This window comes from Patiria miniata, unplaced genomic scaffold (assembly GCF_015706575.1).
Source record: "Patiria miniata isolate m_02_andy unplaced genomic scaffold, ASM1570657v1 HiC_scaffold_6, whole genome shotgun sequence".
NCBI lineage: Eukaryota > Metazoa > Echinodermata > Asteroidea > Valvatida > Asterinidae > Patiria > Patiria miniata.
In genome coordinates, this window is record NW_024037073.1 from 8,262,311 (window position 1) to 8,289,186 (window position 26,876).

Below are 26,876 nucleotides of genomic sequence, written 5' to 3' on the forward strand. Positions count from 1 at the left end.
GTTCGATCTCGATTAACGTATTTTAAGTACTAAATGCAAAAAATAAATAGTTATATCTTTTTGGCAAATAACTTTAATAATGTACACTTTGGTTTGTTTTTTTTAGTAGGCAACGCCAAACTGAACACACACACATTCGCATGCAGTCCTGAATACTTTTTGCCTCGTGCCACATTCCAGCGAGTTGCCACGCATGAAATTCTGGCTCAGAAAATGTACAGGCTAAAAAAAAATTAACCAATATCCAACTATCCCACAATGTACCCAATTCCTTTTCACTGGAAAGAAATTTTTGGTAGCACCATTTTTTTGACCCGTTTCAACTTTGTGCGCTCTGCAGCTACGCAACTGCCTCCAGCGAATAACTCGAGTGAAAAAAAAAAAATCAGCTCTTTCTGTTCCCGTTCTTTTTGGTTTCGTTTCTCTTTTGGCTCGTCAGTTCACGAACAAGGCTTTCATAAGGCGGAGAACAAACATACGTCACACAGCATGAACCTCTGAAGATCTGTGAAATTGCCTTTGCAAACAATGCAGGTACCAGAATCTCCCGATGTGCACGTCGCATTTCATTTGGCCGACTGCACATCAAAGACGTCTAATGATTGCTCCAACACCAAAACAGGCGACAATCCCCATGGTTTTTCGAGTTGTAAATTAACACAAAATCTTCTGAAATTAACACATATGCTTTGTACAGTGAAACGCCGCTGTAACGAGCACTGCTATAATGAACATCCTCTGTGGCTCCCAACATATTAAATTCTGTTATAATGCACAATCACTATAACGAATGACCACTATAATGAACATTTTTTATGGACCCATTGGTGTGTGTTATAACGGCGTTCTACTGAATTTCCTATCAGCTACCTTAAAGACAGCATGCGCGGCACAATTGCAGAATACCCCGCCACTTGATCTATCCACCTTGTAGCCAGCTACAGAGTCACGGTTGATTGCCCTCAATAAACCTCAGCGCTACTTGCGTGTACTATGCGTCATGCTCCACTGCACTCCCACTCCGTAGCCTCGTAGCCGCCAACAGGGTGGTTGGTTTGGACTTACAATTTTTTCAGCAACTCCCATTCATTTTGTGTTGCTTTGTTCTCAAGGGGACCCCCACTCAGTATCCGCGTAGCTGGCATGGACTTGAATCGTTTCTTTTCCAGTGATTCCAACCTCGTAGCCAGAGAATTTAGGGGTGTAATTCCGAGTGGCGGGGTATTCTGCAATTACTCTGCATACGCTGTTTTTCACGGCATAAGTAACCAAAGTTGAGCAGAAGTCTTTAAAACCCTCCTATACTTATAACTATCACAAACTGCCAAGCAAGCTAACCCCTACCTCTCTCAATAGCTTTTGTACAGGCTGGTCACCAACTACCAGAAACCACTAGGGATTACACGGTATAACTGCCAAAGCCTGTTGAAGTGGTTTGATAGATAGGGTGATCATTAATACTGCTACAGCTTGCGTAGCAACCATTTGAAAGACCAATGCCTTTGTTTGGCTGGAATGCATGTGTGAACCTTTGGTGCCTTTGTTGTTACTGAGCTAAATCCATCATTGACAGGCACTCACCAGGGCTGACCCACCACATCTATCAATGTCAGTCAAGGCGTGGTACCCTCAGTACCACAGCCTGTCAATTGTACCAATATGAGGCCGGTTTACAGACCTGTTAAAACCTGTCACCTGATAGACTTTGACGTCTTGGGAAACTCTCTCCAGATTGTCACTGAGAGAGGGAGGGTTTTAATTCCCAAATGGTCCGATTTATACCAGTCAAACAGTTTGTTTTGATTGAAAATACATAGTAACAAAGACCTTTTTTTCATACACCTATTTTTTTGATAAGGAAAATAACCTGCCCTAATCATGAACTCAATTTAAAGACTTAAAATCAAAACCACCTAAATATGAACAAATATAAATCAATGACAGGAAGTAACATGCACTTTGGGAACTTTCTGTCATATCTGGAAGCTTACATGTAAACAGTTTTTAAAAACTTTTTTACAATTAATGTTACAACTCGCCACTCGATAGAGCCAATGATTTCCAGCTTTCTCTCCGCTTTGACGTAAACAAAAGAACAAAATGATTTCAACTTCTTTCATTTTGCTCAACATTTTTGTCGAACCCTACGATAATCACATTTGGTTGCCTTGGCCATTCATGCATTGTAAACTCAACAAGTCTTTTCTTTTCTTTTTTGTAATGTGCGTCAAACATTTGCAGTATTTTTTACACTTTTGCTTGTTTTAAAAGAAAAGACTGGCTCTGTTTCGCTGTATTATACCTCAGAAGCAGGTCATCAACATATTCCTGAACTTCACTAAGATCCGTTAAAAAAACACAAAGAGGACATTGTCCATTCTCAACTGCAGCAGTTTGCTCATAAAATCCGCAATTCCCATTTGCGATACTTTTGCTTGGAAGGACGGCGCGTGACATCATCAATCCCACGATTCCTCATCGCCAGCTGCTCCATCGGCAGCAAAGTTTCCGCCTCCGTAATCGCCACCACCAGAGCCCCACTCGTTGCCGGTATCCCGCCCACCACCACGCCCACCCCCACGCCCACCAAATTGCTGTCAGGAAAAACAACAGAACAAGGTTGAGCATAACACCCAAGCCAAGCAATGTAAGGGTCTGATCAAAGTGATCAAAAATTGATATTTTTTTTGTCTATATTATAGGACTGTCTACTGTTACACAAGAGCCTCCAAACCAGCCTCGACTCCAGGGGCGCGTGCTCGTTCCTTACACTAACCCCTGGCTGTGATGATGACGTAAATGACGCTGAATGGCTATTCACAGCGTACTGCGCGCGCATTTCGAAGATTGCACGCTAGGCGCGCCCATAATGCGCTCGCGTGCTTTGTACGTAACGTCACGTACAAAAAAAAAATTATGATTCAAAAGTGCCTGTACGATATGGATTATGTCAGCCGCGTTTTGCGCTAAAAAAATACCTGTATCTGTGGTTGTAAAGGCACGAAAGGGGTACGTACATTTAATACAAATCTTTGCTAATTAACACAATGTCCAAACGTTGTGTTTGAAAGGATTGATTCTTCAAAATCACAACTTTTAACATTTTAAAGATGGCGTCGGCACGTAAAATGGATAAACTGCAGCCCTAATTATAATGTGCCCTATTTTGGCACATTTAAATTACACAATTCCAGGGGTTACGATCGCGCAAGGCATGATGGGAAACAACATGGCGCTGCAAGATCGTACCCACGGGGCACGAGGTTGCCTCCTAACCATGGTTTGCACAATCTACGTCTGCCCCACATCCATTAACGAAGTTCATGCTTGGTTTAAATTACCTTGCACAAGCATGGCCTAGATTGAATGAAAACCTGGAAATAGCAAGATGCGTCCCACATGCAAATGTTGAACATAAGATTGCGAACAACACATGTACTACTACCTAATGAAAAGGTGACTGCCAAAACCTCCGTTTCCAAATGTAAACTTTTGAGACCAATTCACCAATCATAGGAAAACAAGAGCCCAATTGAAACCTGGGAAAAAAATCTCTTCCCTGCTCTGGTACAGAGTTAGTAGAAGCCTTACTATGGAGCAGTTTCAGTGGTGGACCTTAGCTGAAGGTTTTAAGTGTGAATTTGTTGTCTTTTGCCTCGGGCCGCCCCAGGACTTTTCACCAGCCCAATTTTCTTTCAGTGTGAAATAAACCCTTGGTATCATGACGGGAAGGAATTGAAATTGTGAAATTGAAGTCAATCCTTGTCCTTCTCACCTTTCGGGTATCTCTTCCTCCAAAGCTGCCACCAGCGCTGCCATGGAAGGTCCCGACGGCCGAGTCTGCAGCGGCTTCTAGGAACTCAGGAACGTCTTGTTGAGCCTGCAAGACGGCAAAAAAAGGCAACTCTCGGTTAAGATGGAATTCTGAACAAACTATTCCTCAGTCCCAACTGAATCTTGCACTTGTCATTTAAGAAATATTACCTGAAGATGAACTGTGATTGTAACCTAGGATATCATTAGTCTAACAGAAGTGACTGAAAGCTTAATCAGTGTCGCAGATATGATAGCATCATGGACATGACAATGTCACGGACAAGTGTCATGGACACGACAGTGTTCAAGCATGAGAGTGTAATGAACATTACAGTGTGACGGATATTAGAGGGTCACAGACATTACAATGTCACAAACATAACCGTGTCACAGACATTACAGTTTGGTGGCCATTAGTGTGGTGGCCATTAGACTATCATGGCCATTACAGTGTCATGGCCATTAAAGTGTCACAGACATTACAGTGTCACAGACATTACATTTTATGGACATTACGGTGACACAGACATTACAGTACCCTGTCACAGACATTACAGTGTCATGGCCATTAAAGTGTCACAGATATTACAGTGTCACAGACATTACATTTTATGGACATTACAGTGACACAGACATTAAAGAGACTCCAACATTAAACGGTCACAGACATTACAGTGTCATGGACATACAGTGTTATGGACACTACAGTGTCACCATAAACATGAGTGTCACTAACATGAAAGTGTCACATTACAGTGACACAGACATTAAAGAGACTCCAACATTAAACTGTCACAGACATTACAGTGTCATGGACATACAGTGTCATGGACATTACAGTGTCACTTTCAACATGAGTGTCACTAACATGACAGTGTCACAGGTACAGATCTGTCAAGTATACTCACATCAGCCAGGATTTTAATCAGTGCTCGTGCATTCTGCGAGTCGCTCATGGAATCGTAGAAGCTGGTTGCCTTGCCAAGATTGCCGACACGCCCAGTCCGACCAATGCGGTGCACGTACTCTTCTATACTAGATGGCATATCATAGTTCACTACGTGCTTGACGCCTGATATATCAAGGCCTCTCGCAGCCACAGACGTAGCCACCAAGATACGGGCCCTGCCACTTCGGAAATCTGCGAGGGCCTCCTCCCGTTCACGTTGTTCGCGATCGCTGAAACACAAACAAAAGTTCAGAATACTTGAAATGAACAAAAAGTACCGTTTAGGAGCTCTCACATATTCTGCTAAGGACGCAAATAATGCTACGATTTAGAACCGGGAGAAAGTCTGGATGCACACTGGAATCGAGCTTGCACCCCTACACCAACAGCCGTTGGTTAGTTTATCAATCTGTGCTTGATGACATGGATTGTCCTCCTAAATTATCTCTGGCAATTTTCTCCACTATCTCAACTTTTCATTCATTGCATTCAAGGCTACACTGCAATACACTGCAGAATTATTTTCCAAGAATGCCTTGTTATTACCAGGAGGTCAAGGAATGAGGCCACTCAGACTATTTACCCGTGGATGCTGGTGGCAGGAAGGGATTCTTGACACAGGCAGGTGGCCAGAAAATCAGCTCCCCGCTTGGTCTCGGTGAACACTAGCGTACGCTCATCTTTTGGAGGAAAAAAGAAAAGAATAGCAGATACCTTAACAACATTCCAATTTTTTTTACACAATAGGGTAAACTGTGTTTCATTGTTGAACCCCAACTCACTGGCCATTTGTGTAGGTAGGCTTTGGTCATCAATAGTTGGGCAAATCCAGTTAACTATTTTGGACCTGCATACCACAGGCATGCAACTGGGAAATCACAAAAAAAAGAGGAAATTCAAATTTGTCCCAGACTTTGTACACTGTTTTTCTATTTTCAATGGCACACATGGGAAGTAAAAAAAGAGGAAATGAGCTGATCCGAGGAAAAGTTGCATGCCTGATACCAAAAATAACAGCGTTGCTGTTGAAACCCCTCAGCCAGAGTCAGGTTATCATCCGGGAACCATTAACATTTAACTCACCACGGTGACCTTGACCTTTGACCTTTTGACCCCAAAACCAATCCCAACTTGCCTACTCCCAAGGGCAACACCCTACCAAAGTTAGACATAAAAATCTTATTTCTAACTCAAGTTATCATCCGGAAACCATTTACCTTGAATTCACCATGCTGACCTTGACCTTTGACCTTGTGACCCCAAAACCAATCCCAACTTGCCTACTCCCAAGAGTAACCCTCTACAAAAGTTAGACCCCAAAATCTCATTTCTAACTCAATTATCATCCTGTAACCATTTATCTTTAACTCACCATGGTGACCTTGACCTTTGACCTTTTGACCCCAAAACCAATCCCAACTTGCCTAACACCAAGGGCAACCCTCTACCAAAGTTAGACACCAAAATCTCATTTCTAACTCAAGTTATCATCAGGAAACCATTTACCTTTAACTCACCACGGTGACCTTGACCTTTGACCTTTTGACCTCAAAACCAATCCCAACTTGCCTACTCCCAAGGGTAACCCTCTACCAAAGTTAGACACCAAAATCTCATTTCTAACTCAAGTTATCATCCGGAAACCATTTACCTTTAACTCACCATGGTGACCTTGACCTTTGACCTTTTGACCCCAAAACCAATCCCAACTTGCCTACTCCCAAGGGCAACCCTCTACCAAAGTTAGACACCAAAATATCATTTCTAACTCAAGTTATCATCCGGAAACCATTTACCTTTAACTCACCACGGTGACCTTGACCTTTGACCTTTTGACCTCAAAACCAATCCCAACTTGCCTACTCCCAAGGGCAACCCCCTACCGAAGTTACAACCCCAAACGACATTTTAAACTCAAGTTATCATCCGGAAACCAAGCTACCCGGACGGACGGACGGACGGACGGACGGACATACATCCGGACGGACGGACGCCCTAGGCGATGACAATACCCCTCGAGCCTCTCGGCTGAGGGGTAAAAACTCTGAACGCAATCCACTGAGAACACCTCCTGATTTCAATCAGGAAACAATAAAACCTACGAAGTTAGCACAGCAGATAGGTGATTGGATTATGCCTTTGATGACACCAGCATGGCATTTGGCACACAGTCAGAGTATGTCACGAGAAAGATATCTGGTTATAGGGCCATGGCAGGTTTGTCCTTTGACAAAATGTAGGTAGAACAACCAGCAATGGCAGCCATTTTGAAAAATTCTGAATATTGCTTGTTATTCTAACTGGACAAATCTGCAAGGGCCCTATAACCAAATATCTTTCTTTAACCCTTTCATTACCACATTGTTTATTGACTTGGCTCTCCCCATGACCAAATTGTTTGCTCATTCATGCGGAAATCACTAGAGCGTGAAACAAACGACCATAAGTCCAAAACGCACTTTTCTTCAACCCAGATTTTCACTACCAAGGAGTGATTTAAATCATAGGTGTTGTGTGTAAAGTTTGTTCCTTGAACCTTACTCTTTTATGTGATGTAAAAATGAAGTCCATACGTGCAAATATAAGAAAGTTATGCCTTTTTGTTCATCTGGTCCCATTTATCAAACTGCAAGCCATTTCACCTCATGACCAAATGGCACTCCATACCTCAATTTGTGGGTGGATACTTCTGAAGAACTATTCTCATTTTTTTGTAATAGTAACACTACACCATTAGAACGATCCGAAAACACTCTTTCAGCTGGTATATGGTTGATGTATGGGTGGCCAAACATATCAACATGCTGCCTTTCTGAACTAAAGTAGCCCATGGGAACCAGCAGGGGGGTTCTTCTTGTCGACAAAAGTCGCCCATGGTAAGGAAAGGGTTAAATGAACCAGCACAATCAATTATGTCATCACACGTAGCATAGAATCAAATTCCTATGTTTTCGCACTAATGCAAATAATACAGCTCATGTTCAAGGGGAGACTGCGAAATTAAACAAGCAGTCACTCGAGGTTTACCTCCAGGTTTTTGCAAGGTTCAACAGGCTTTTACAGGGTATCTCAGGGTTTAACCTCGAAGTTCACGCTCGTTTGATTTTGCATTCTTCCCTTGGTGAATCATACTCACCGGGATTGTTCATCAGCATCTCCGACAACTTCTCCTTCTTATCGTACTTGCCCACCTCGATGATCGTCTGTGTAATGTCGGGCGTGGCACCGCCGACCCGCCCCACCGTCAGGAACAGGTAGTCCTCCAGATACTCGGCAGCCTTCTGCTGGACCTCCTGGGGGAAAGTGGCGCTGAACATCAGGCATTGGCGCTCCCCTTTCTTGGGCATGTCGGGTAGGTAGATCAGCTTCTCCATCTCGGGCCCAAAGCCCATGTCCAGCATGCGGTCTGCCTCGTCCAGCACCAGATACTTGCACTTGCTAACTTTGATCTGTTAGGGGTTGAGAATCACATGGCGTTGAGAGGTAACTTGGCATTACTGATAAGGAGTCTTCTCCAACCCCAACCTCCCGTAAGGCTACAAAATACGACGACAAGTAATTTGCAGTATGCAACACTACAGCCTAACAGTGTCTGGTGCTGTAGTGTTTTATGGTACTTCATGCCCAATAAAATCTATGGGAGTTAGGGTCATGACTACAAGCTTGTCAGGAGTTGTAAACATCCAAATTTGTCCATAAATTAAAAATGAGGAATTATGTTATTTCCTTATTTTTGCATGTTGATTATATTTTTTATTAAAATATATATTTTTCTGGTTAAATCTCTAAAATAGAAAGGGCTCTACATCTTTAACCAATTAGCACCTGGACTTCATTGTATTACATTGTATTATTATGTATTACAATGTATTAATTCATTGAAAAATCAATAAAACCATAGAGCACTTGGGCGGTTTCGGGGGGCTACAGTATACAAATATTGAGTGGCTCAGCATGGAATGGGAGGAATATTATCGCAAGGTAAAATCTGGACTTTTCCATTTCACGAGGCGAAGCCGAGTTAACTGCAAAAGTCCAGATTTTACCGAGCGATAACGTTCCTCCCATTTCACAATTTAAAGCCACTCAATATTTGTTTTATATATAACTGACATATAGATCCTTGTCATTTGATATATTTGAACTTTTTTTCAATACAAAACTGGAGGAAAATGTATTTCTCTCTTCCAAACCACCCTTTCACGAAAATGTTTGAACCCAACGCTGTAGCGCTGGCTCTTTGGAACAAAACACGCTACGAGCAACGCTGAACGCGCACACCAGCATGCATTTGCACACAAATACCGCGTCATGATCCTAACTGTTGAATAGTATTTCCCATTCCCCATGGGCGGATAGTACTTTTTGAGCCGCGGCATGAATGGGAGCAATAACGAATGCCACGTGATGTAAGTTCCACCAATCAAATGACAAGGATCTGTATGTCGGTTATATAATGAGTAATAGGCAGGGAGGTTTCCAGCGCTACATTGACTAAAGGGTTAACCAATCTGTCAATGAAACAACAACAGATTCTGCGAGCTGTGAACCTGTTTGCCTATCCCCAAACTAACAGACTATTCATCTGAAGTTTCTCCAACCTACCCTTCCACGGTTGATGAAGTCCATGAGGCGGCCCGGGGTAGCCACCAAGAGATGGCATCCCTTGCCGACCTCTCTGAGCTGATGCCCCACGCTGGTACCGCCGTAGATCACCACGGGGCGCAGCATGGTGCCCCGGGCAAACTTGTAGGCTTCGTTGTAGATCTGGCTGGTCAGCTCACGGGTCGGCGAGACGATGATGCACTGGGGCTCCTGGTACTCGGAGAAGGAGCTGCCTGTCACTCCGTCGCTGAGCATGCCGTTGATGATGGGCAGAAGGAACGCAGCCTGGGAAGTAATGTGAAAACTGAAGTCAAACCGCAGATAAGGGATTGATTCATAACACTATTCATACATGTTCAAAAGCAAGAGCTGAGTTCTTACTGGTCGATTCACCATCACATTTCAGCAACTAGTTTTGCTATTTACAAACCACACCGGCGAGGATTCATGCGCAGGGTAAATACGCATGCACAGTTGACTTTTACATGGGCAGCCCGTGCGCTAGTCTACTGCGCATGAGGTTTACTAGGCAACCATTTAACTATCACGCAGGGGTAGTACGCAAGTGCTAACATCACCCTAGCTACACGAAAAGATGGCCGCACACGCACAGAAGTGTTTCGTAATTGACAAAATTTTGGTGAATATGTAAAGGTCTAGTAAAACAAATATAACATGCTTATTTTCATTGTATGCTTTATTACAGGTGGATAGCCAATATTAGATCCCCAAGGTATTGGGTGTTGAGGGGAACTAATCTCAAATATTCACCCTCAAACAAGGTCATATTGGTATAAATTAAAGGCAATATACAACATATGCAAACATCGAAAAACAAAATTACAAAATTTTTACGAAATACCTTATTAGGATGTTGGTAAATGACAGTCTAAAGCATCCTGTAAAATAATGGCACCTGGTGTGAAGTTATTTTCAAGAAAAGTGGTATTTTTGTATAAATTTCCAACGGTGGTCGGCCGACCACCGTTGGAAAAACGTAACTATTTTTCAACTACTGCTCCAAATTTACCATTTTTTTTCAGTCAAAACTTTGTTTGCTATTGGTTACATGTTCATGAACAGGTGCAGGCCAGCTAGACTGGTTCCCTTACCTTACAATTTTCCGGCATCTATAAATTGATCCATTTCATCTTTATTAGAGTCGGGTAACCATACTACTTGAACATTAATGTTTTTCTTGGTTTTTCCAGTATTTTTTTAACACAAAACCTCAAACAAGTCAGTGTAACAATATTTGATCTATTACACTAACCCCTCAAATAGTTCATTTCCGAAAATTACAGCAAAAGCCAATGATGTACATTCCCTTTAAGATCAGCCATTATCCGATTTTTAAAATGTGATCTCTCAGACCAGTCATCCATTTTTGCTCGGCATCCATTTATTTGATCATTTATTTGATGCCAACTTACCGTCTTGCCTGAGCCAGTCTGCGCGCAGGCCATGAGGTCCCGTCCACCGCTGATGATCGGTATCCCGTACTTCTGGACCGGTGTGGGTTTGCTATATTTGGCCTTGACTACGTTGCACTTCACCTCGGGGCAAAGGGTGCTCTCCTCAAAGCTGTGGATACAGCGTGGTGGCTCACGGCCTGACGACAAAAGGGGGGAAATATAAGGACTCATCATGAGAGGCTCAGAAAATATTTTGGTTTTTATGTAAACTGTGCCCACAAACTACCACATCTCCCAAGGAGAATAAAAACAAAAATTATCAAGATTTGTGAACTGTATGCTTAATTTGCTAAGAGAGCTTATAGCCACCTTGAATCATGTGCAATTACCTACCGATTTAAAGAAGATGGGACTGGTATCAAATACCCTGTGAAATTATTCCGCCAGAAACGGTATCGTTTGGGAATATAACTACCATCCTCCAAAATCAACTGGCACATTGGAAGTGGTTTCAAAATGGGGTGCTCGTTGGCACACTTTTTTTTTTAATGTGCATCAGCAACAGAATCCAATTACAAGAGACAAAATTATGCATATGTTTGTCTTTTTTTTTAAATGTACGGTATCCACCAAGCTAAACCTTCAATTACCCCTTTATAGCTCTTTATTTCCAAACATCTGTCAACTGACTGATCGTTGGAAATCACCTACATTTCTTGATTTCTTTTAAATGACAGCAAGCCAGACCAAATAATTTCTTTAGGTTTTTGGTACCAATACGATCTTTAATCAAGGAAGCTTTTTGATAATATTGGATTGCTTTAGGGATAGATGCAAATGATCCTAGGTGCCTAAAAAATATCAGTCCCATTTTGAGTGGTACTTTACCTGTGACCTCGACGGGAATGTCGTCATACTTGTCAAAGTTAATCCCCTGCTGCATATAGTTGTAGATCTGTTCCTCATCCTCGGAGGGTGCAGGGGGGATGTAGGTTGATGGAGGGGGACGACCTGACAAACCGACAAAACGGGCGATTCACACTCCATTGTAATACCATGGTATACGACTGAGAAATTTCCCTGACCAAGAAATGTTTATGTGACGTATTGTGCAAGTTTATGAATGACCACTGAATGGACTTCATCAAGCATGTTACCCTTGGGACATCATCCCCATCATTCTCCAAGAACTTAAGCACTTTCCCCTGTTGCTTTAAAGGGAATATACAACATTTGCAAACATCGAAAAACAAAACTACCAAATGTTTACGAAATCCCTTAATAGGATGTTGGTAAATGACAGTCTAAAGCATCCTGTAGAATTATGGCACCTGGTGTGAAGTCATTTTCAAGAAAAGTGGTATTTTTGTATAAATTTCCAACGGTAGTCAGCCGACCACCGTTGAAAAAATCTAACTATTTTTCAACAACTGCTCCAAATTTACCTTTTTTTTTCAGTCCAAATTTTATTTGCTATTGGTTACATGTTCATGAACGGGTGCAGGCCAGCTAGACTGGTTCCCTTACCTTACAATTTTCCGGCATCTATCAATTGATCCATTTCATCTTTAGTGGAGTCAGGGAACCAGACTACTTGAACATTTTTGTTTTTCTTTGTGTTTCCAGCATTTTCGAACACAAATCTTCAAACATGTCAGTGTAACAGTATTTGATCTATTATATTCACCCTACAACTAGTCCATTTCTGAAAATTACAGCAAAAGCCAATGATGTACATTCCCTTTAACACTAACGTACCTGAATCCATCAAAATCCATACCCCTGATTTGGAGTATTTCGGTGGATTCAGGATACCTCCATATTGAATAAATTGGGGGATTTTGATGGATTCAGAACAGCAATCCCAGTGGTACTGCAGGATTTTGATGGATTCAGGATACCTCCATATTGAGCAGTTCGGGGACTTTGATGGATTCAGGATCTCAACTCTTTGGCTATATGTTTGGTGTGTATGAGGTATATGTACTACACTGGTAAAGTATGCTTACTGTCTCCCCCAGCTCCAGCGTCTGCTGATTCCTCGTTGGGGCACTCCCTGGCAAAATGCCCGGTCTGGTGGCACTTGAAACACTCACCGCCTAAGAGGTTGAAACAGAAAACCAAATCAAGTATTAACAACAAACCCACAGGCAGTTAGTGCTCCTCATCTGGGAATCCAAACAGAGTGGAGGATACCTCCATCGCACTTGCCTTGTCTCAGGAGTTTCACTGCTCAAACAGTCAATAATTCACAGCTAACCCTGCTAAATGCAACAGAAAGCAACAAAGGTAAAAAGTTGTTGCACACTGTTGCATTTAGCAGGCAACTCAAGTTCCCCCTGCTTTATTGCAACTTGTTGCATTTAGCAGGGAAACTGCCCATAGTGCCAAGGCAACACAATAGTATGCACTAGCTGTTGCAGTTTGTTGCATTTAGCAGGGTAACTGTTCATAGTGCCAAGGTGATACAACAGAATCCACTGTTGCATTTGGTTGCATTTAGCAGGGTAACTGCTCATAGTGCCAAGGGGATACAACAAATCCACTGTTGCATTTGGTTGCATTTAGCAGGGTAACCGCTTGGTGCCAAGGCCGGTATGCACTGGGTTCACTGCACAATGCAATAGAACCCACTGTTGCATCTTGTTGCATTTAGCAGGGTAACTGCTCATAGTGCCAAGGTGATACAACATAATCCACTGTTGCATTTGGTTGCATTTAGCAGGCTAACTGCTCGGTGCCAAGGCCGGTATGCAATGGGTTCACTGGACAATGCAATAGAATCCACTGTTGCATCTTGTTGCATTTAGCAGGGTAACTGCTCATAGTGCCAAGGCGATACAACAGAATCCACTGTTGCATTAGGTTGCATTTAGCAGGGTAACTGCTTGGTGCCAAGGCCAGTATGCAATGGGTTCACTGCACAATGCAACAGAATCCACTGTTGCATCTTGTTGCATTTAGCAGGGTAACTGCTCATAGTGCCAAGGCGATACAACAGAATCCACTGTTGCATTAGGTTGCATTTAGCAGGCTAACTGCTTGGTGCCAAGGCCAGTATGCACTGGGTTCACTGCACAATGCAATGGAATCCACTGTTGCATCTTGTTGTATTTAGCAGGGTAACTGCTCATAGTGCCAAGGCGATACAACAGAATCCACTGTTGCATTTGGTTGCATTGAGCAGGCTAACTGCTCGGTATCAAGGCCAGTATGCACTGGGTTCACTGCACAATGCAACAGAATCCACTGTTGCATCTTGTTGCATTTAGCAGGGTAACTGCTCATAGTGCCAAGGCGATACAACAGAATCCACTGTTGCATTAGGTTGCATTTAGCAGGCTAACTGCTTGGTGCCAAGGCCAGTATGCACTGGGTTCACTGCACAATGCAATGGAATCCACTGTTGCATCTTGTTGTATTTAGCAGGGTAACTGCTCATAGTGCCAAGGCGATACAACAGAATCCACTGTTGAATTTGGTTGCATTGAGCAGGCTAACTGCTCGGTGCCAAGGCAGGTATGCACTGGGTTCACTGCACAATGCAATGGAATCCACTGTTGCATCTTGTTGCATTTAGCAGGGTAACTGCTCATAGTGCCAAGGCGATACAACAGAATCCACTGTTGCATTTGACTGCATTGAGCAGGCTAACTGCTCGGTGCCAAGGCAGGTATGCACTGGGTTCACTGCACAATGCAATGGAATCCACTGTTGCATCTTGTTGCATTTAGCAGGGTAACTGCTCATAGTGCCAAGGCGATACAACAGAATCCACTGTTGCATTTGGTTGCATTTAGCAGGGTAACCGCTTGGTATCAAGGCCGGTATGCAATGGGTTCACTGGACAATGCAATAGAATCCACTGTTGCATCTTGTTGCATTTAGCAGGGTAACTGCTCATAGTGCCAAGGTGATACAACAGACTCCACTGTTGCAGTTGGTTGCATTTAGCAGGGTAACCGCTTGGTGTCAAGGCCGGTATGCACTGGGTTCACTGGACAATGTAATAGAATCCACTGTTGCATCTTGTTGCATTTAGCAGGGTAACTGATCATAGTGCCAAGGTGATACAACAGAATCCACTGTTGCATTTGGTTGCATTTAGCAGGGTTCTTATTTCAGCCAAGTTGCGCTGTATCGCGTATAAGTTGCAGGATTCTGAACAACTTCCCTGTAATCTTCCCGCAATGAAGTTATCAGTATCAGCGAGTCAAGCAGTTGCTAATGAAATTTCCCCGGAAAATATCTGGGAGAATTTCGGAGCTTCTTCCTGACACAGTGAATGCTTCTACCCCCAACTTGTCTGGAACTTGTCCCCGGATATGAATTGAGGTGTGCCACAAAAACTTATTCGCTAAATTTTTCAGAACACTGGTCTTGACATAATTTTCACTAAGTATGTCTGTCTCTATGTTCAACAAAGTTCCTTTTGTTCACGGGTTTCGTGCATGGAATATTTGGAAGGTTCTTTTTTGTGTACATGTATTTTGAATATCGGCGTAGCGATAATGCCGTAGCGGTACTTTCCTCGCCTTCCACCGCTGTGACCCGGGTTCGATTCCCGCCCGGGCCAATATGTGGATTGGGTTTTCAGTCCCTGCCTGATTCCGTGGGTTTTCCCCAGAATATTCTTCTGGGCTTTTCCTCCCACCTCTAAAACTGTAACTTCTTCTCATTGTCTTCTCTCCACAGGTTTCTTCAGGCTTGCGAGCTACAGTGCCTAGGGCGCTTTTGAGGAATCCTTGGTTTCATTACCAGAAATGATTAATAATAATAATAATAATAATATGCCTCTACCCAATTCTGAGAAGCCTTCGTTTCCACAGTGTTTTTTTAAATGATTGAACCAAATAATCTAACAATCGTTCTAGGTCTAATCGAGTGACGAGTTAAGCCAAACGAGAAGGATTCTCTAATAAACGGTACTAACTGTCACGGACTAATCCATATTTGTATTTATTTGTCATAAGTCTAAGACCTACCTCCACCTCCGCCTCCGCCTCTCCCACCACCAGATTTAGGATTGGGGCAATCCCTGGACATGTGCCCCTCCTCCTGGCAGTTGTAACACTTGTTACCTGTATTACAGGAGAAAAAGTCAACAATGAAAGTGTTCTGAAAAATGCCTACAGCATGATGAGACCACTGCACTGAACTCTCACTTGCCAACTGTTAAAAGGTAGGTTATATCATTTGTGCATTTTTTTTATTATTTGAAGCAACAAAAGTGCTCAAACTCTCAAGACAGGTGCTTAACAACTAACCTGATGAAGATTAAGCTCAGTGAATGCTGTATATTCCGAGAAAACAATATTCTAGTATATTGATTTCAAATCAAAAGTTGCGGAGTCTTTTTTTTAACTGTGCCCGTAATAAGCATCCGGAACATGATCTCATTCAGCTGATTGCAGATACGCGATGTCACGCACTGAACGGACAAGTAATAGCAACAGTGCGCGTCGTGTCAACGCTTGCGCCATCCCATTCACCGATTCGCCAAATTACAAACCATCAACTAACGGAAATTTCAAAAAACTGTATAATTTGACGTGTCTTTGCAAACGACCTTTTTTATATTGTTTTCTTCAAAATGACAGCATGCCAGGAAGAATAATATCACAGAGAGTTTAGTGCCATTACTATCTTTCGACAAAGAAAGCTTCGACAATTATTTCATCAGTTACTTTTTGGATAGCTGCAAACAATCTACTCCACCTTAAAACATTCACAACAGTTGACTGATAGGGTCATGCTTCAATCAAGAGCTTACGATGCAAAACAGCCCCATGCTCTATTTGATTCTTTAATTTACTTTATCCGCTTCATCAGTGAGACGTCATCACAGTTCAACCATGCGTTCTTCACACGGTGTGGTATAGCATGAATGGAACCGGAAGCTAACACACCTCGAGCGTTTACCCAATGGGCACTAGTTTGCGCACATGTATGACGTTTTTACTAAAGAACCGGATGGGTTAACCCTTTCTCTAAAGTTTGTAATTTGTTTTTCATGGAGAATGGAAATAAATGTGAAGTTGAATTGAATTGAAAAGAGACGACCCCCGTGCAACACATTTCTACGGCGTATCACACAAGAGTTGGATTAGTATGCAGGGCAGTCTAGAAAAGACAACAGCCTACCTCCGCCTGACTCTGCATTGGGGCACTCTCTCGCGAAGTGTCCGGTTTCGTGGCACTTGTAGCACTCACCACCTAAGAAATGAATGACAAGACTACAGCATTGAATTCAAGACCGACATTTGTAAGTGCCAATGTAATATTCCAAACTGGATGGATTCAAACGTTTCTCAAATGTACATATTCGCATGGAACAAAAGCAGTGACTTCCTACCTCCACCCCCTCCGCCTGATTCTGCATTGGGGCAATCCCTGGCGAAGTGTCCAGTTTCATGGCACTTGTAGCACTCACCACCTAACGGATTAAAGACAAAATACTTCAACGACGAATTCAAGAGCAACAGCTGTAAATGCCGTAGTTAAAGGTGGCGTGAAATGCATTTTTCATAGGAACATATTTTGTGCAACTTTCTACTCTTAAATCTATCAAAACTATTTGACGCCCCTTTTTGGTTAATTGTATCGAGAAGTGCCCTTCTTTACACATTTAAAATTGTCCATGCTTTTCCAGACAAACGAGGGCGCTGTTGCTGTGATGTCATTTCAGGAAGGTACTGTTCAGTATAGAGGTTTTCTGTTCAAATTGTGAACCCCAAAATTTTGTTCATTGAAAACATCAAGATGTTTAGATGGAATCATCGTGCATTTTTTTTTTAGCGCTGCATTCTTTTCAGTTTGCAGACTGCGTAAAATTTGTTTCAAAAAAAAAGGCCTTTAAGAAACATTTCACTAACTTGAAAAGGTTTCTTTTTGTTTTAGAGTTTTATGTGTGGAATATTTTGGTGATATTGGTATTTTTTTTTTTCTTTTTTGCATTTTGTGTTTTTGCATAGGCCTCTAACCAATTCGGAAAAGAAGACTTCATTTTCACAGGTTTTTAAATTAATTAATTGACCCAAATAATCCAATGATTTATACGAGTCCAATGAAGCGATGAGTCAAGCCAAACGAGAATGACTCTCTAATAAACGGTACTAACGGGCACAGACTAATCCAGATTTGTATTTGTTTGTTGTCAAGTTTAAGACCTACCTCCACCTCCGCCTCTCCCTCCACCAGATTTAGGATTGGGGCAATCCCTGGACATGTGCCCCTCCTCCTGGCAGTTGAAACACTTGTTGCCTGTATTACAGGAGAAAAAGTCGACAATAATTGAAAGTTTTCTGCAAATACCAACAGCATGTTGTGACCACTGCACTTTTCAGGCTGGTTTGCACATCAATGTTAAGCTTCTAATAATAATAATTATTATTATTATCATATAGCGCAATATACACACGAAATGTATGCGCTTCTGAAAGCATTAACCCTAACTCCCTAGGCCTTTTTGCTAGGATGTAGCCTCAGTCCTGCAAATTCCCCCCCCCCACAGAAGTGTGGTTGGGGTCTACGAACGAATACGTACCTGTAGAGCAACACTACTTATGCATATTCCCCCTACCGGCAGGTATTTTCGCTAAGAGTTATATACAATAGCGCCCTCTGGCGCCCTACCCATAACACCCCGCGGCATGCGTGCCTCGTGAGCGTCCTCTTTTCTCGAGCGCTAAGTCGGAATACAACAAAGTACCCAAGGCATCGAAAAGAGTGGGGTAGGGGGGAGGGATGCTCTACAGGTAAGTATTCGTTCGTAGACCCCAACCACACTTCTGTGGGGGGGGGGGGGGAGTCTACTTCACTCTACTTACCTGTAGAGCAACACTACTTATGCATAGACTAGCACCGTCAAGGAGGTGGGTCATGCGAGATGCTATTGTGCTTTCACAGGGGCACGTAACAATACGCGTAAACCCTGGATGGGCCCGTCGCTCCACATGTGGGTGGACAAGGCAGCCCAAAAAGGTCGGCATGATAAAGACATTAGTCATAATGGTAGCCTCAACATGCCAACAGAGATGTGATCCCCGTGGGAATCACACGTAATGAATTACAGCCCACTGATACCTACATATAAGAGTTCGGTGGGGCACACAAAATAAGAATTATCATGAAAGGCAAAACATCATGACATGGTACATATAGACACTATAATATGCACATGTACATGTACAGAGTTCAATAAAGAATCAGAGTTAGGAGACACCAATGCTGGGGAGGTCTCCGGTCTGAAAATGTCTTGAGAACATAGTGGGGCTCAGTCAGTCGCCCTCAACACTGTTCTCCCATGCTCTGCCTTTTATTTTGTGCATGCGGACCAATCACACGGATTCTGCCGTTGATATGTCCGTGGTTTCATGGATGACCGTAGCCAACCTTCAGGCAATCTTGTCATGAAAGCCTGCAGGTATGGTGGGGTCACCATGATAAATACATGTCATGAAAGGCCTGCCTGTATGGCAGGGTCGTCATGACAAAAAACATGTCACGAGAAGCCTGCTTGTATGGCAGGGTTGTCATGAAAAATACGTGTCGCGAGAAGCCTGTTGGTATGGCAGGGTTGTCGTGACAATTACATTTGTAACTGCAAGTGACCGATTCAAAGCGTCCCAGTGCAGCTAATGTAAGTCATGATTGGCACCAAAAATTCTCCGTCTGTACAAGAATGATTTGATGCCCGGAACAAAGACGTCCGGAGGCCCAGAGGGCTCTGACAGTCCTTAGTATAAATCCCTCCTTAGGGAGCAGACATCAAGTCATGATCAGCACCAAAATTCGCTGTCTGAAACAGACAAGAATCATTTGATGCCCAGAACAAAGACATCCGGAGGCAAAGAGGACTCCGACCGTCTTAGTTCAAAAAACCTTCCTTAGGGATCAGACGCCAAAGTCATGAGCGGCACCAACATTTTCCATCTGGAATGGACAATGATTTGATGCCTAGAACAAAGATGTCCGGAGGTAAAGAGGACTCCGACATTCTTAGTTAAAAAACAAAAATCCTCCCGTAAGGAATCGGATGGGCACACTCGGTTCCCATCAGATGTGGTCCGTCTCCATTATACAGAAAACAGATCTTTACTACATGTATACCAAGAAGTAACAACTGCTTACAAAACAGAAAAGAAAAAAGGCAACCGTAGGAACCAATGAAACAGATGTGAGATTGTTCACTGGTTCACAGAACTTTAAAGATCTCTATAACACTTTTGGATAAGAAGGTGTTGAAGAGGTCCTGCAATTCAGGGGTGTTAAAACATCCCCTTAAGTTAACTGACACGGACGTTCAACTGACTAACATTAAGTAATCTACTGTCATGTTAGAAGTCCCTCAAGTGCAGGCTGTAAAAGCCATAGCTTGTTTGAGAAAGGTCTGATGTGAACAGGAGAGCATTACAGCATCCAGTACATCAGGAGAAATTCCTGCGGAGCTGGGTGAAGGAAACCCAAGCTGTGCTGGAACAGAATATTGTTCTGCTCGGAAGAACATTTGTACCTCCAACTGGTGAACCAAGGGAATGGTTATAACCCTGGAAAACCAATCAATGAGGTCAACATGGAGTTAAGAAGAGGACCTTGTCATCCTTCTGCTCCAGTTGATTAAGTACCCGAGGAATAAGAGGAAGACGACAGGAAGGTGTATATATAAGTAGCCTGTCCGTCTTCATCACCATCGTATTCGCGTGCCATGTACATGTATAGGGGTTAGGAACCCTCAGGCATTAGCCTGGAAATCTGTGACTAGTTCATGAAACAAGTCAGATTGACATGTGGTTAGTTGTCCTTGCTTGGGAGGAGGACCGTCGAAAGCAAGAAGCTTTGAGGAAAAAACCCCAATGGGGTATTTCTCAAGTGAATGTCCACAGGTGTGCAGGCTGCCTGCCCACCTGTTCGTCGATGTAAACTACAACTGCGTCAAAGTCACATCGAACCAGGATCATCTGGCACAACATCGAATATAGAAGTAACATCGCAGTTTCTCTGAGACTGCCAGCATCTCAAGTATGTTAATGGAACTTGAATGATGCTCACACAGGGCCTCACCAATCCGCCACTAGATGCGTGTGGTGGGCAGTTAACTGGCAGGGTAACATGTTCGCCATGACAGTTAATGAATTAGGCTGCAATCTGTGAGAGGCCCACCCTTGTGAGGTTGGCAACGCCGAACCACAGGAGGTACTGCACAAGTCAGGTCATGGCCTGCACTGAATGCAGTGAGGACTGGGCCGATACAAGCAAATAGGTGAATGCCACCAATCTTTGTTTCCACGGCGCAGTCATATCGCCTTTACTATCTGAGCAGAGGCCAGGAGTGAGGCGGAAAAAAGGCTGGATGGAGCCACCATGAAGTTGCAGCGAGAATCTTGGTTTGAACAACGTGAAATTCTCAGTGCAACTGAACGAAGACGGACGTTTCATTAACGTGCCCGCCTGGCAATACATTGTACATGTACGTGTATAAAACGTATACAGTGTACATTGTACATGTATGACCGATAATAAAGCCGAGAACAATTGCAAGGCTTGTAATGAGTGGGCCGAAAAACCGAGTCCTCATCCAGGTAGCGTATGCCGCGGTGGGATCGGTGCAATAAACTCGCCCGGATTAGAAAAATAATAAAGACGTTCCCGCCTGAGAAATGGACACCACTTTGTCCGCTGTCGATGTGTTTCACATTTGATCCAACGGAGGTATGGGGAACACCTTGTCCTTGTTAGATTCGGAGCCCGTCCTGCGCTTGATTTGAAAATTTTTGTGATCGGGCGGAGGGGGCTCATCGGCGGAGGGTAACTTAAGTACCCGTATAATGTCCCTCTGCAGCAAACGGAATTTCGTTTCCGCGATGGACAGCCATTGTAACCGGTCTGATTCTCCGTCATTATCGGATGAATCAGCCGAATGCGAAGGCCAAAATGACCCCGATGACTGAAAGCCGTCTGGAGGGGCTAGTTGTACAGAACCACGCGGTGGTGGCTGGGCAACACCCTCGGAGATAATATACATAATATTATGCAGATGGAGAAGACTAAACACAAGCGGGAATCCTGGCGCACGGCTAACTGTGTGCGGTAGGTCCCGTTGTCTCCGGACCACGCGACCGCGGTCGGCGAATGTGAAGTCCCATTCGCCGTAGGCCGGGCTTCCGGTATAGCGCGCAACCATGTGTGGTATACATGTACATGTATGAACATGTGTTTTTGTTTTTTTTTTCATTTTTGTACATGTACCTCGTTGCGCTTGGGCCACGCAATCGTGACCAATGAATGACGACTATGAAGCATTCACTGCAGATAAAGACTCCAGGAGCACGGCTAACTGTGCGGTAAGTCCCTTTGTACGCGGGTCACCCAAGCGTGACCGGTGACTGAAGACTGCGATGCGGGCCCAACGACCGATGGTTGTGGGCCGTAGTCCACCGCTGCAGGGGGGCCCCCAATAGGGCCCGCCCGGCGGCCTGCCGACATAGCCGATAGCGTATCGGAAATCGACTGAAAAGCCTGCAGGAAATCTGCTCTAGAAACCGCGTCCTCCCCCGGGAGCGTTTGCCCCGGCGGGACCGGTCAGAGGAGTCGTCAGAACCCGGAGAAGAACGGCGCGATCGACGTGCAGCCTTCTTCTTCTTATTCTTGTTCTTAGAAGAACGGCCCCGAGGTGTGTCCGAGGAAAAATCGGAAGACACCTGGGACACCGGGACCCCCGAACAACGGAAAAAATCCGATGAGAGTAGCCCCTCTGAGCGAGCTAGCACGGGGGCCGTCGGCCCGGGATCCCCCCGGGCGACCGGCTCCGTATCGCTCATAATGCACCCGGCCGACAGCGCCTCAGGCCCCGTGGGCTGAGCGAGCGCTGAACGGACCGGTAGCCCGTGCAATAGCCCATCCCGACAACCAGTGGTGTTCGGCACTGTGTCGGGAGGCCGACAGCGCCTCAGGCCCCCCCGGGCTGAGTGAGCACTGGACGGACCGGTAGCCCGTGTAATAGCCCATCCCGACAACCAGTGGTGTTCAGCACTGTGTCGGGAGGATACGGGTGACTAGAGCCCACCGAAGTGTGACGGCTAGTCCCCTCGGGCTGCCCCGTGATCGGGGGAGGGCCAGGTGACACAGCGGCGCTCGTTGCCGAGCCGCGCTTGCCCTGACGGCCCTTCTTAGGCTTTGCTCCGGCACAGGAGATATGTTTTGGAGGAACCTTGCCGGAGTGTGCCTTTAGTTTGGGTGTTCCGCCTGAGTTGACCGGAGAAGGTGACCGAGGTCCCCTTAACTGATCGGCGGAACTGCCAACTCCCCCAGCCGACTGTGGCTGAGGATGCCGGACGAGAGACTGCTGCCGCGGTAACGACGTAGCGTTAACGGCAGAGTCCCCCGAGAACTCGGTCCGTCCCGTGGGAGAGGAATTCCCCCCGGTTTGTGACAGATCGGTTCTCCCCAAACGCTGCAAAATAATGAAATAAATACAACCAAGAAGATGATGAGAAACTCTACAAACTGTTGTTTTATTAACTCTTTTATTAAATACTTCTCTTAAACGCAAAAAAGGGTAGTAAATGACGAGGCAAACAACGAGCTATTTCACGCACGTCCTACCCAACCTGCCGCTAAGAGAAAAGAGGACGCTCACGAGGCACGCATGCTGCGGGGTGTTATGGGTAGGGCGCCAGAGGGCGCTATTGTATATAACTCTTAGCGAAAATACCTGCCGGTAGGGGGAATATGCATAAGTAGTGTTGCTCTACAGGTAAGTAGAGTGAAGTAGACTCCTCCGTTATTTCTTGAATATGGTCCATGGAGGGGTGACCACTGCCTGAATCCTGCAAAATCCTCCGGCTACGACTGTCAATAGGCTGAGGCTGAGGCAGTGACATCCTGGAGCAGTGCGGAGGATGTCAAGTATAATCAAGGACTAAATTTATGCACGGCTGAGCATAAACAACACAAGGTCCGGCCTAAGACCTTGACACAGTGCGTACTCCGAAATCAGCAACGCACTTTGTCCATGTAACCTCAATCCTGCAAATTCCTCCAATTTGCAAAAAGGATTTTGGAGGTTTCAGGGCGGTTAGGGTTAAACAAGTGTGTTTGAAGTTGTGATTTGAATTGTTCCAAGGATGAGCTGATCTTTATTTGGTGAGGTAATTTATTCCATTCTTCTGGTGCTGCATAATGAAATGTCTGTTGGCCACAAGGTTTGGCATGAACTGTACGTGGAGTTAGATGGTGTGTGAGCTGGAGCGAAGATTTCATGAGGGGCAGTATTCAGTTATTAATTCATGGAGATAATCTGGGGCCAGTCCATTGATGCTTTAATATGTGCGAACTAAAACTTTGGAAATGATTCTGGATTCACTGGTAACCAATGTAATTGTTGTAAGACTGGGGTAATAGGTTCGTACTTTCGCATTCTGGTTATGAGCCTGGCTGCAGAGTTCTGTATGCCTTAGAGTTTGTTTAGTTGTAATTCTGGTAATCCATACAAGGGGCTATTACAATTGTCAATATGGCTCGATACAAAGGTATGAATTAATGTTTCTGTTGTGTGTTGATTCAGGAAGCGTCTTAGCTTTCAAATCTGCAGACTGCTTATGAATACTAGAGAACAATCACGCCATGCAGCAAATGCTGTTGTATCTTCACACTGAGTGGCACTATACTTTCATTTTTAATTCATACTCAGGTTTCGTTGACAGTTTGTTTACTTTTGCTGGTCCCAGAAGGCCAGCCTAGTGTCCTCTTTGTTGTTATCTCGTTGACTGAATCACTTTCACTTATGACTCAGATAAGTTCACTTATCTCAATGACTGATAATCACTATGACTTATGCTGGTATGGGACTGGCTTTATAACAAGGCTTCATGTAATCGTGTGAGTGATGTAGCACTACACCACATTGGCATGACATGTGTAGGCAATGGGCCTTATGCAAGAGTTGGCCATTTTTGTCAAGTTCCCTGAATCTATTTCCTTAATTGTTAACTGTTGAATGGGATAACGCCAGCCTTTTTTCCAGGCACAATGCAGCATTATTTTACTGTCATTTTTTTTAATCTGGCTTTAAACATTAGTGAATGTTTAATTACAAATTTTAGATTATTCATTGAAGCAGACTCTAAGTAATGAGTAATTAACTTGATTTGATTTCTATTCGCAAGTTCTAAAAATTAAGATTTTACCTCACTTTCAATTCAATATGGCCAACTCGCACATAAGGCCCATAGGTTCAACTCTCCATTTCATTTCCATAAGATTACCACTTCAGCTGATTCTATGAACTTTTTAAGCTGTTCTGAATCGATTGATTAGAATTTGTTAGTCTGGTTCCCAGACCTGACAATTATTCCCGACGCTCACGTCTTAAATTGTAGGTCAGGCAGCCTCCGTGGCTAAAAATAAACATGACGACATTAATGGCCCTTTTTCAAAGCGCGGCTTCGTTTCCGATTTCGCTTTATCACTTGTAGCTTTTAATGTTCTGATCAAATCTTTAAATAAATCACTTGCTTCGTAATATCATACAGTTATGATAATACAGTTTGATGTTTTTGTAAGAAAACATTGAGTAATGTTGATCTGGAATCTTCAAAATTACGGAACCAAATAGCACTGTTAGCAGGCGGAGCCGAACGAAGACCGCGTTTTGGAAAATCTCGGTAATGGTCGTCAAATTCAAAATTGTACATGACGCGGCAAAAAGTTCGCCCATAATCCGAGTATATTTGATGCACAAAATCGTCGTTGAATTTCAAGTTTTCTAAATGAAAACAATGAATATTAATTATCAACTCATTTAAAATAAAATTAATAAGCAATTAGCAGTTAATTAAACCTATATTATATACTCGGAAATACTCGGGCGCTATCCGATTGTCGACGAAACGACTTCGGCAAACTTCGGAAATTTTCGGAAAAAGGAGGAATTCCTCCCGTTTTAGTCACGTGACGTAAATTGTAATACATTGTATTACCGGAGGCTACCGGACCTAAGATTCATCAGGAATAGTCGGAATCTTTTGGTCTGGGAACCAGACTAAGAATTTGTGTGCAATTTTTGGAATGTGTTTGAGTATTACTGATCCACTCACCACCGCCGCTGCCGCCTTTGCTGCCTCCAGTCCCACTACTGAAGCCTCCCTTCCATCCAGAGTTAGTGATCACTGAAAGGGCAAACAAATCACTCAATATCAGCATGTGGCATTGCAGGGGTGTAATCATTACCCCTGACCAACGGGTACACAGGCATTCGTGGGATCTTCCTCCATTCCTTAACCCTAGGGTGATTTACTAGGAACCTTTCTCATCCTTGCAAATCCCAACACCATATGGTAAACTGTACATGTGGACAGTTGGACTCTATTTGTGGTATGCCTAAACCCATGTCAATCATGATCAGTCTACTAGTGCAGTACTCATCCTAACAGATTCCAATAAACCCTAGTGTTGGAGTTTGACTGGATGGGTTTCGCTTGGGTTTTAAAGGCTGGTTCATGGTACATGCAAATGCAAATTCAACACAAATTTGACGTGATGGAACGTTTACTGTAACATTTGCCGGAGTTGAAATGTGTTAAACTTTTGTGAAATCACTGTGCATTTGTATTTGCGCCATGTATGAACAGCATTTAAGGGAATATACATCATTTGCTTTTGCCGTAATTTTCAGAAATGGATGGATTTGGGGGTTGTTAATATATAGCAAATATTGTTACACTGACATTTTTGATGTTTGGGGTTCGTAGATGCTATAAAAACCAAGAAAAACAGTCAGTTTCCTGTAGTCTGGTTCCCTGACTCCATTTAAGATGAAATGGAACAATTTATAGACATAGGGGAATTGTAAGGTCAGGGAACCAGTCCAGCTGGCTTGTGCCCGTTCATAGGTGTGTAATCAATTGCAAACAAATGCGGACTAACTAAATATGGTCAATTGGGGCCAGTATTTGAAAAAAGCCAGTTTTTTTCCAACGCCGACCAGCGTTGGAAATTGATACAAAAATACCACTTTTTTTGACAATGACGGTATACCAGGTACCATGCTTTTACAGGATGCTTTAGACTGTCATTCACTAACTGTCCAGCAA

The 26,876-nt window shown here is 43.7% G+C and overlaps 1 protein-coding gene across 4 annotated transcripts in view; it reads right to left on the reverse strand.

Annotated features, from left to right (window-relative positions):
- Positions 1-1,839: 1,839 nt before the first annotated feature.
- LOC119742591 (probable ATP-dependent RNA helicase DDX4) overlaps positions 1,840-26,876 on the reverse strand; it is a 35,779-nt gene continuing 10,742 nt past the window's right edge. Inside the window, exons 6-19 of one of the 4 annotated variants that reach the window (XM_038218698.1) lie at positions 25,881-25,952; positions 17,959-18,048; positions 17,141-17,221; positions 16,930-17,001; positions 15,777-15,866; positions 12,795-12,884; positions 11,674-11,796; positions 10,804-10,982; positions 9,371-9,655; positions 7,902-8,214; positions 5,349-5,445; positions 4,725-4,995; positions 3,776-3,880; positions 1,840-2,594 (exon numbers count right to left, since the gene is read on the reverse strand). In XM_038218698.1, coding sequence (XP_038074626.1) covers positions 2,460-2,594; positions 3,776-3,880; positions 4,725-4,995; positions 5,349-5,445; positions 7,902-8,214; positions 9,371-9,655; positions 10,804-10,982; positions 11,674-11,796; positions 12,795-12,884; positions 15,777-15,866; positions 16,930-17,001; positions 17,141-17,221; positions 17,959-18,048; positions 25,881-25,952 — 2,003 coding nt within the window. In that variant the 3' untranslated portion in view covers positions 1,840-2,459. The remainder of the gene's footprint in view (positions 2,595-3,775; positions 3,881-4,724; positions 4,996-5,348; positions 5,446-7,901; positions 8,215-9,370; positions 9,656-10,803; positions 10,983-11,673; positions 11,797-12,794; positions 12,885-15,776; positions 15,867-16,929; positions 17,002-17,140; positions 17,222-17,958; positions 18,049-25,880; positions 25,953-26,876) is intronic. The other 3 variants (XM_038218700.1, XM_038218699.1, XM_038218701.1) reach the window with 3 other exon arrangements.